Source organism: Ruditapes philippinarum, unplaced genomic scaffold (assembly GCF_026571515.1).
Source record: "Ruditapes philippinarum isolate M1 unplaced genomic scaffold, ASM2657151v2 ctg695_1_1_1_1, whole genome shotgun sequence".
Classification (NCBI taxonomy): Eukaryota; Metazoa; Mollusca; class Bivalvia; order Venerida; family Veneridae; genus Ruditapes; species Ruditapes philippinarum.
Window position 1 is genome coordinate 25,201 of NW_026852580.1, and position 11,554 is coordinate 36,754.

Sequence of the window (11,554 nt, forward strand, 5' to 3'; positions counted from 1 at the left end):
TATAGACACACTCTCAAATCCATTCCTTGAACCAACCAGTACTGAGGAATAAGTGTAAATTTATTTGCTCAAGGAAACAATGGCTTTTCCCTAACTGGGTTTCAACCGATGTGGCTAGAAATCCTTACATTACTAGTCCAACTCGTTAACCACTCAGCCATGCCTCAGTCTATGAATGAGTGGTACAGATCACTTACTTTGAATCTTAGAGATCATTACCACTATCAGATTGGATTCAAGTTAGGGACTATGAATTATTTTATATGAGGAAGCCAACCACCTGACTTATAGAAAGTTCTATCCAACTCCATCCTTGTGACTGAGATAATGCATGGAGTTGCATCTGATTAATTCCTCCACCAGTAAAGCTGGAAAGTTGCATATGATCTTTTCATTGTCTTTGTAACTTAAAACTGAAACAATTCAAATTGCATATTAGTGCTGCATATGTGTGTTTGTGTTCTTTACTAAAATATTTTTAGAGTACATTTGTATTACATATATAATTGTATATACAAATATATTGTCTGTCTACTAATAACTATTTTAAAGCATTATTTCTTTCATGTTTTATTAGGAAAGTTTAAAAAAAAACTAAATTAGCAGATTTGACTAGTTTAACATCAACATATTGATATGATGCTGATTTATATCTGACTAATTAATGTGTTTTATGCTGATGGATCCAGTTGTGGAAATGTAATGCATAGTAGGTTTTAAATGTGTTATTTTTTCTACAGTTTTCATGAAACATGTCATCATAAGTTTTGATTTAAACAAGTAGGGATTATTAACTTACATGTATTTCAGGTGGTACTGCAGTTGGCACTGGCTTGAACACTAGAATAGGATTTGCAGAAAAAATAGCAGCTGAAGTAGCAAAATACACAGGTACATTTTTTCCTTTCTCTTTGACCATAAAAGGTGTACAAAATATTGATATTGTTTCACTTCATTTTTTGTTTTCACTCAAAATTACATTATGCCCATCCAAGAGTTTAAACAACTTTGCTCTATAATGTTCAGTGTCTTTGTCACTTTTCATCAAAATTAGTCTAATACAATAGCTTTCATATTTTTGTTCTGCAGATATACCGTTTGTAACTGCCCCAAACAAGTTTGAATCTCTTGCTGCCCATGATGCTATGTTAGAAGTCCATGGTGCCTTAAATGTGGTGGCTACAAGCATTATGAAAATTGCCAATGATATACGGTTCCTGGGTTCAGGACCCAGGTGTGGACTAGGTGAACTAAGTCTGCCAGAGAATGAACCAGGAAGCAGTATCATGCCAGGTATTTTATTCATTTTCCGTTTGAAATGAAGATATTAGATTTGATTACATATATTTCAGTTTTCTTTTTATAGTGAGAATCCCTTCATTTTTTTAAAACAACATCATTTTTAACTGTTATAACACTTTTATAAATACCAAATATTGGCTTTCTTTTTATATGCCCGAAAGAATTTTGGGCATATTATGTTATACCCCCGGCGTCCGTCCGTTCGTCCGTCTGTCTGTCCATCCGTTCGTTAGCAATTTGGTTTCCAGAGCATAACTTAAGTTCCATTTGGCCCACAATATTCAACTTCATAGGATGATTGTCCATATTGGGTAGAAGACCCCTATTGATTTGGGGTTTCAGGTCAAAGGTCAAGGTCACTATGACCTTAACCCTTTACTCCACAGATACGGGAATCTACTCAATTATCCATTCCCCCATAGATACGTGAATTACCGCACTCATCTTATCTCCATGTATACTCGAATCACCGCAACTGTCTTATCTCCATACATACGCGAATCACCGCAAGCAAGTTTAAATGCAATTTGTAAATAAAGTATAAATGCGAGGAATCCCATGAAATCATTTATGTAAACTTTAATCAAAGTTCTACCAGTTGCCGATGTAAAATTTTGTGGTTTATATTGAAAATTTCTGGACAGGTAGAGTTTAAATCACCACGTGTTTACTGCAGATTTACTGGTAAATCTTACGACCTTGACCATGGAAAAGTACTGGGAGTTTTTCCCTAGCCGAGATAAATATAGCTTGGCATGCCCCAGTTACATGACAAATTCAATATTTTTAGCACATTTATATTTAGAAAGAAGAATTGATCATGTAATCACCAAAATGTGTAAATCAAGGGGTATTTTACATGTTAACAGTCGGACATGCTTTGTGCTATTTAATTTTAAAAAGTTTGTTGATAGAAAAGAAAAAAGGATTAAACATTAGTTTTGTGTAAATGTGTTGACGGTTTTGGTGTTATGTAAGTGCAAATTAATTAGCCAATAAAATCACGGAGAACGGTATATCACGCTGTGCAATGGAATTTATGCAAATTAGCAAGGGGCCATTTAATTAGTTGACTCGTGGTACATTGTTTATTCAGTATCGCACAGCTGTCAAAACAAAGCAATCAAGGCTGATTGTCGGCATTATTTTAAGATGGGTTTTTTTTTTTAGAAAAATACATAATATATATACATGGATTATTAAATAAATAGGCATTAAAAATATTACATTCATAATGAAAACAGAAATAAAATATAGTAATACTATTGTGTTTTTGCCTTTTTATCTTCAAAGCCCCTGACTTTATAGATCTTTAACCCTAAAACATTATATGCCAGCCCTTTTCTAAAATTACATTTAAAAAAATCTTTTACACCAAACATTTTTGTGCCCCCACGTTAGTGGCGGGCATTTAGATTTACCCTTGTCCGTCCGTCCGTCCGTCCGTTCACTTTTGTGTCGCACGTAACTCAAAAAGTAATTGACATAGAGTCATGAAACTTTACAGGAATGTTGATCAGCATGTGTTGTTTTGCACCTGGGTATTTTTGTCTGGATATTTTTAGTATTTTCAGAGTTATTGCCGTTGACTTAGTAAAATTTTGCAATTTTCAACTTGTGTAGCATGTAACTCAAAAAGTATTTGACCTAGAGTCATGAAACTTTACAGGAATGTTGATCAGCATGTGTAGTTGTGCACCTGTGTATTTTCGTCTGGATATTTTTAGTATTTTTAGAGTTATTGCCCTTGACTTAGTAAAATTTTGCAATTTTCAACTTGTGGCGCATGTAACTCAAAAAGTGTTTGACCTAGAGTCATGAAACTTTACAGGAATCTTGATCAGCATGTGTTGTTGTGCACCTGGGTATTTTCGTCTGGATATTTTTAGTATTTTCAGAGTTATTGCCCTTGACTTAGTAAAATTTTGCAATTTTCAACTTGTGTCGCATGTTACTCAAAAAGTATTTGATCTGGAGTCATGAAACTTTACAGAAATGTTGATCAGCATGTGTAGTTGTGCACCTGGGTATTTTCGTCTGGATATTTTCAGTATTTGTAGAGTTATATTGCCCTTGACTTAGTAAAATTTTGCAATTTTCAACTTGTGTCGCATGTAACTCAAAAAGTATTTGACCTAGAGTGATGAAACTTTACAGGAATGTTGATCAGCATGTGTTGTTTTGCACCTGGTTATTTTGGTCTGGATATTTTTAGTATTTTCAGAGTTATTGCCCTAGACTTAGTAAAATTTTGCAATTTTCAACTTGTGTCGCATGTAACTCAAAAAGTATTTGACCTGGAGTCATGAAACTTTACAGGAATGTTGATCAGCCTGTGCAGTTGTGCATCAGATATTTTCGTCTGGATTTATGTAGTATTTTTAGAGTTATTGCCCTTCACTTAGAAAATTTTTGCAATTTTCAACTTGTGTCGCAAGTTACTCAAAAAGGATTTGACATAGTCATTAATTAAACTTTATGGGCAGGTTGCTCAGCATATTTAGGTTTGCACCTTGGGTTTCGCTTGTGGATTTATCCAGTATTTGTAGAGTTATTTCCCTTGACTTAGTAAAAAGATTGACAGAACAGTGGCGCGGTGGGGGCACCCGTGTCCTATGGACACATTTCTAGTTTTTAATAGAATTTAAAAGTGCAAAAAATAATTAAATTATCTGAAAAGTTAAGCTAAATCATTGTAAATTAGTAAACTGTTTGGTTTAAAGCCTCATATCTCTAGATATATTTTTCACATTTTCATGAAAAATACACCATTAGAAAGATAATTCAATTTAGAAAATACTTTATATTGGTCACTAATTGATTACTACAAGATTTAATAAAGTAATACTGATTTAAATAACACTGATGTAGATGTTTGTATTTTTCCCAATAACCTGTATGGAGATAGTGTACAGTACACTGATAAGAGTGTATTGGTTATCAGTCATCAATAGTGATAAGGTAGTATGGACATGATAAGGGCAATTAAGTTAAATGTGTATGGGGTAAAGGGTTAAAACTGAAAACAGTTTCCGGAGCATAACTTAAGTCCCATTTGGCCCACAGTGTTCAAACTTCATAGGATGATTGTCCATATTGGGTAGAACACCCCTATTGATTTTGGGGTCACAAGGTCAAAGGTCAAGGTCACTATGACCTTAAAACTGAAAACAGTTTCCGGAGCATAACTTAAGTCCCATTTGGCCCACAGTGTTTAAACTTCATAGGATGATTGTCCATATTGTGTAGAAGACCTGCTGACCTTAAAATTGAAAACAGTTTCCGGAGCATAAGTTAAGTCCCATTTGGCCCACAGTGTTCAAACTTCATAGGATGATTGTCCATATTGGGTAGAAAACCCCTATTGATTTTGGGGTCACAAGGTCAAAGGTCACTATTACCTTGAAACTGAAAACAGTTTGCGGAGCATAACTTAAGTTCCATTTGGCCCACAGTGTTCAATCTTCGTAGGATGATTGTCTATATTGGGTAGAAGACCCCTATTGATTTTGAGGTCAACGGTCAAGGTCACTATTACTTTGAAATTGAAAACAGTTTCTTGAGCATAACTTAAGTTCCATTCGGCCCACAATATTCAAATTTCATAGGATGATTGTCCATATAAGGGAGAAAACCCCAATTGATTTTGGGGTCATAAGGTCAAAGGTTAAGGTCACTATTACCTTAAAACTGAAAACAGTTTCCGGGGCATAACTTAAGTTCCATTTGGACCACAATATTCAAAGGAGGATTGTTATTTGAAGGAGGTATTACTTTATTTAATTCCAATGTCTTACAAATGCTTCATCGTTACTTAAAATAAAAATCACTTTCGGGCATATAATGCTCCGCCTAAAGGTGCTCTTGTTGATAATTATGTCACAGGGTGAGAAAAATTTGCAGCCTGAGCGGGACTCGAACCCAAGACCCTCGGAATACTGTTCTGCGGCTCTACCAACTGAGCTATTCGGCCGCTTACACATCTTCTCCCCTAAATAGTGAACAGTTCTGAACCATGACAATTAGATAATTTGCTTAAATTTCAGGTAAAAGAGGAAAATAACTTTTGATTTTAATAATAAAGTTAAATTTATTATCATACTTTTCTTCTTCTTAAAAAAAAACAACAAAAACCCCGAAAAGTTTATTGAGGACAGTACAAATACAATTTGCTCTTGAAATATTACTATCTGTATTACAGGGAAGGTGAATCCTACTCAGTGTGAAGCTATTACCATGGTGTCAGCTCAGGTGATGGGAAATCATGTGGCTGTGACAATAGGTGGAAGTAACGGCCATTTTGAACTGAACTGCTTCAAACCAATGATGGTCAGTAATGTACTTCAATCTGTACGTCTACTGGCTGATGCTAGTGTGTCATTCACTAAGAACTGTGTGAATGGTATAAAAGCTAATCGAGATGTTATAGGAAGATTGCTCAATGAGTCACTGATGCTCGTCACAGCTTTAAATCCTCATATAGGGTACGACAAGGCAGCTGAAATAGCCAAAACTGCACATAAAGATGGGACCACTCTGAAAGCTGCAGCTTTGAAATTAGGATATTTAACGGATGAACAGTTTGATAGCTGGGTGAAACCAGAGCAAATGTTGGGACCAAAGTAACTAATTGTGATAATGTGATTATAATAGTTGGGACTAAACTTGACACTATTGTGCCTTATATACTTATTCCATTTAATTGTGATACCATAAGGTGCTTTATTTAAAATATAGTATAATTTGGATACGGGAAAATTTCTGGTCATTTGAAAGTGTACGGAATAAAGGTTGTTTTTTGTTTAATTTTCAAGTCTCAATTTTATTTTAGGTGAATTTGCATTTTACGTGAATTTGCATTTTCTTTTTGTTATTTTTGAATGTTTTTCATTTACATTTATATCAAAAGTGTTTTACAATATATTAGTTTTAGGATGAAGTCAATTTATCCAATTTTGATGTTTTTACTAACATTTTGATATAAATATTTCATTCCCACCTCACTACTTTTATGATTACCAGTAAGTTACTTAAGTTTATAACTACGAGGGTTGTCCCAAAATATCGTAGACAAAGTCTGTTACTCAATCAATTATAAAACAATAGAGTCGTCAAGCCAGGGAAAAGTCAATATACCTTTTATGTGTGTCTATGCGAAATAAAATCAAAATACCTCCAAAAATGACCAAGTTATTAAAATTTAGAGAATGCTACCTATACATACCCGGCGCACGCCGTCATAAACGTCATGACGTAACAAGATTTAAAAAAATGTTTTTCAAAGTATTCTCCGTGTTTCTCGATCCACTGTCGGTGTCGGGCGACCCATTTATCATAACCATTTTCAAAATAGTTCTACTTTAATGTTCTCAACACTCGTTGAGTTTCCTTGCTTAATTAGTACCCTGAAATTTTCGAACCTCAGGGTGACCTCGTAATTGTGATTTCACATAAGGAAACACTGAAAAGTCTAAGGGCGTATGGAAGTCTCTAAAAACCTATTACATCAAGTTCAAGCTGTGTATCCTGAGATATATCGCAAAGTGCATTATCTTGATAAAATATAATGTTCTCCATGTTGTCAGTGAATGCTGGACGCTTCTTGAACTGAACAGAGTATTCAATGACATCGCGCTGCGCCGCATTTTCATCTGACGTCGCCATTTTGGGAATTTTCAAAATAGCATTGCTGTTACATATTATGCTACAGATTTTTTTAAAGTAGCGTTACATAAATGTCTGTTTGGGATATGACGTAAAAATGAATGACGTCGTTCCACAGGAATGTATTTCCCATAATTATTATTATGCTGGAAGTTAAAGGCATGTTTTTAAGAAGCATGCTCTCAACACTGACTAATATTTTATCGTGCTCCGGGTATGTTGTACTGTTTAATATAAAACCCTGATAAAAAGCGTTACCTTATATATTGGCTATTTACTTTAAGAAGGTAAATTAACAAATGACCAAGGAAGATATCTCGTAAATTTTATTAAGTTATGACGTCAGGTTGAAGAGAAAATAATGTAGTCTACGACATTTTGGGACAACCCTCGTAAGTTGGTCTTTAATTAGCTTTACAGTTTTTAGCAGTGAACAACTTTTTATGCCCCCACAGAGTGGGAGCATATAGCGTTGCACTTGTCCGTCCGAGTGTCTGTCAGTACGTCTGTCCGTCAGAACGTCCGTCCGTCTGTCCGTACGTCCCGAAATCTTGTGAACGCAACTCCTCTTAAACCGGATGGCAGATTTTGCTTAAACTTCCAGAGATGAACAACCTTAATGTGTAGATGGTAGTAAAGGAAGGAATTTTTGCTGCGACCAAATTTAACAGAATTATGGCCCTTTGTTGATTTTTTCACTATATACTATGTAGAAATTTTGTGAACGCAACTCATCTTAAACCGGATGGCAGATTTTGCTTAAACTTTCAGGGATGAACAACCTTAATGTGTAGATGGTAGTAAAGGGAGGAATTTTTGCTGCGACCAAATTTAACAGAATTATGGCCCTTTGTTGATTTTCTCACTATATACTATGTAGAAATTTTGTGAACGCAACTCCTCTTAAACCGGATGGCAGATTTTGCTTAAACTTCTAGGGATGAACAACCTTAATGTGTAGATGGTAGTAAAGGAAGGAATTTTTGCTGCGACCAAATTTTACATAATTATGGCCCTTTGTTGATTTTTTCACTATATACTATGTAGAAATTTTGTGAACACGACTCATCTTAAACCGGATGGCAGATTTTGCTTAAACTTCCAGGGATGAATAACCTTAATGTGTAGATGGTAGAAAAGGAAGGAATTTTTGCTGCGACCAAATTTAACAGAATTATGGCCCTTTGTTGATTTTTTCACTATATACTATGTAGAAATTTTGTGAACGCAACTCCTCTTAAACCAGATGGCAGATTTTGCTTAAACTTCTAGGGATGAACAACCTTAATGTGTAGATGGTAGTAAAGGAAGGAATTTTTGCTGCGACCAAATTTAACAGAATTATGGCCCTTTGTTTATTTTGATTTTTCAATTTGTGGCACATGTAGTCCAAAAAATATTTGACCTAGAGTCATAAGATTGACAGAACAGTGGCGTGTGGGGGCATCCGTGTCCTATGGACACATTTCTAGTTCTATTCGTTACTTAGTTATCTGATTACTAACAGTATCACAAACTAATCTATGTGTGTGTTTTTTTTTTAACTTTTTTTTTTGCATTTAACGAAGGTCACAAGTAATGATTATGTATTATCCTAGTGTAGCTATTGGATAGTCATTCAGCCAATTTACATAAAACTGTAAACACTGGGAGTTAGGCCCATTGCCCTTGACCTTTGTAAATTTGATGATTAGTTTATGTTATTCAATCAGATTACAGGTGTTTTTGTACCTGTAATGTGTACCTGTAATAATGTAATAATTTGGGTATAAATCTACTGCTTATAGTCATTATGTAATTGTGAGTTTGCACTTGGCATTAAATCAAATTTTAATAGTCATTTTTAAAATAAAGAGAATACCGGTATTAAAGATGTTATATATACATGTATATGTAAGATACATGTATACAGCTTTCCATTATACCATATAACACAAATTTTCATTAAGAGCATGTCATTATAATTAGAAACAAAATACATGTTCAAATTCCTACCATTGATTTGATCTATGGAATATTTAAATATTTTGTTGCATTGATTTAATTTATGGAACATTTATTTATAGACAGAATCTCAGGTTATTGTTTTTCACAAACAGAGTTGATTATAATCTATTTTATAATACATGTAGGAGAGTACTTATCTTATATATTTATATCATATTATCAGACTGGATTTTCTGATGTTTTCACCAGTGCTGAAAAATTTCATCTTACATGAAGGATATCATTCTGGCACCTTTACCAGTAACTGAATAAGTCTTATACTTGGGATGATTTTATTCTACCCATTCTCATTTTCTGAATGAAGTTGTCAATTTAATTTTATAAGCTACTGGTGCTACAATATAATATTATAAGAAAACAAGAAGTGAACAATTTTATTTTTCCAACTACTTGTTTAATTATATGTGATATGCAAGAAAAGAATCAAACACAGGCTGTTATTGCTGACAGGAATATCTGGCTCTTGGGTAACTGTTTAGCATTAAATGTCGCGGAGCCTTGTTCCTGCCTAACACAGTTACCATTCAGCCAGTGTAAAATTGTTATAATTGAAATGTTTCAGAAATTGTTTTATCAGATGATAAAATCTGCATTCCATAATTTCTTGGGCATATAATTTTATGTCTTTTCATGAAAAAACATGATCATTGTCAAATCAAATATAGCCATCTACTTAAATATATTCTCAACTTATTTTTTCTGGTAATGTTTGACTTTATAAATGATAAATGACATGAAATATACACTAGTTATGCTTGATAAAAGTTCAAAAGGTTTATGAAAGGTTGATAAAAAAATGAAGTCAATGAAAAAAGACAGGCTTTTTGGTCACATGATTCATGCTGTTTTGTTTTTGTTGTTTTATTTTTTGGTTACAGGGTTGTAATCTTGTCCTATGGTGCATTTATTTTACCATCAATATTTGTGTTGAAATATACAGGAGAAATAATGAATAAAATTGACAATCAAATCCAGTTGTTTAGCTTGTTTTTAGTTCACTTTAGCAATTTGTGCTCAGAGGTGAGCTTTTGTCATTGCATGATGTCTAGTCCAGTGTGCATCCTTATACAGGTGAGGAACATCTTCCAAATTAAATGATAGATTTTGGCCCCCTACAAAAGTTATGTAAATGGTTCCAGTCTGATGTATAAGTAGGTCACATGAGCTGAAAATATACCTTAAAATGATGAAGTCTTTAAAAAATCTTCTCAGTAACTACAATACCAAAGCTCAGATATTTGGGATGTTGCATCACTTTGTGGTCCTCTACAAAAGTTACTTAGATCATGTCACTGGAGTCAACTTTGAACCTGCTTTTGGGTTACATAAGTTCTATAAACTTATATAAGAAAACACATTTAATGTCCTTTGTTATTATTATTATACTGACTCTATTTAAAGTGGCATATTTCAACTGATACACTTAAATTGTCTTCCTAATTCCAGCTTTAAATTCTACAAAAGGACATTGACAGGGATATATAGTTGTAATATTAATTGTTTGAAAGTACATTGTGACTTATTTCACAAAGAAGTTAATTATATCAGATAGATTTTTCTTGTGCATTAACATAAAATTATATTACATATATTTAGTGTGAGTGTGTCTGGCATATCTATATCCTTACGTTCCAGAATTAAGAAGCCTTTACATCTACATCATAGTGCTTAAAAATCATAAAATGATCTTGTGTGGGAATAGCTATTATAACAAAAATATTAGATGCAATTTGATAGGCAAAAGCAAGTTAAAAGAAACTACAAGTCTGAGACAATACTGACTTAGAACTTGTAGAAAGGATGTAGCTGCCAAGTAAAAAGGCCAGCCTGTAAGGACACAGGTAGACCATTCTACAGACAAATGGGAAAACATGAATATGAGTGATACTGTGTCCTTGAGTAAACATCAGGTAGTTCTGGTTTTTCTATTGCCATGGGTGTCAGGACTGGTGGTGATGGTTAACCCTCGCAAGATTGTGTTGGATTTTATAAAGAAGAGTAACAGAGCTGATGTTGCATCTCAACTCAAGAGTTTGCATTACTTGGGAGAAGTAACCATTTGTTGTAGGCTGAAATTTATAATGTTTTCTAGGGCTACATTGAAAGTGCTCTTGTGCCTACAGATATCTATTGGTGATTCATTTAAACAATCTATTGGCAAAATAAAATCACCCAGTATCCAAGTTCAGCTTGAAGCATGTTGTGCACAGTTACTGACACCTACCTCAACCAAATTCCATTACATTACTTTAAAAAAATCTTAAAACTTAGAAAGACAAAAAAAAATAATAATAAAACTGATATGAACTACAACAGAGTTTTGATCAATAAAACTTCTTAAGACAATCTGGGACATGTTATATCCCAAAGAAAACAAAAATATTTCATAAATCTCTAGGATAATTTGTCACTTAGATATTATGTCATTTTGCAAACATTTTGTTGAGTTTGAATAGCTACTGCTATCACAGCTATATTTAAATAAAAAGTAATAAAGTCTCTGCTGCTAGATATAACCACAGATTTATATTACATGTATTCACAGGAGCTTTCTATCAATATTAACAATAATATGCAAAAT

The 11,554-nt window shown here is 33.7% G+C and overlaps 1 protein-coding gene across 1 annotated transcript in view; it reads left to right on the top strand.

Moving 5' to 3' along the window:
• LOC132717557 (fumarate hydratase, mitochondrial-like) overlaps window positions 1-6,348 on the top strand; it is a 20,154-nt gene extending 13,806 nt beyond the window's left edge. The window contains 3 exon segments of the mRNA XM_060701049.1: window positions 811-891; window positions 1,090-1,293; window positions 5,504-6,348. Coding sequence (XP_060557032.1) covers window positions 811-891; window positions 1,090-1,293; window positions 5,504-5,928 — 710 coding nt within the window. The 3' untranslated portion in view covers window positions 5,929-6,348.
• The last annotated feature ends 5,206 nt before the right edge of the window (window positions 6,349-11,554 follow it).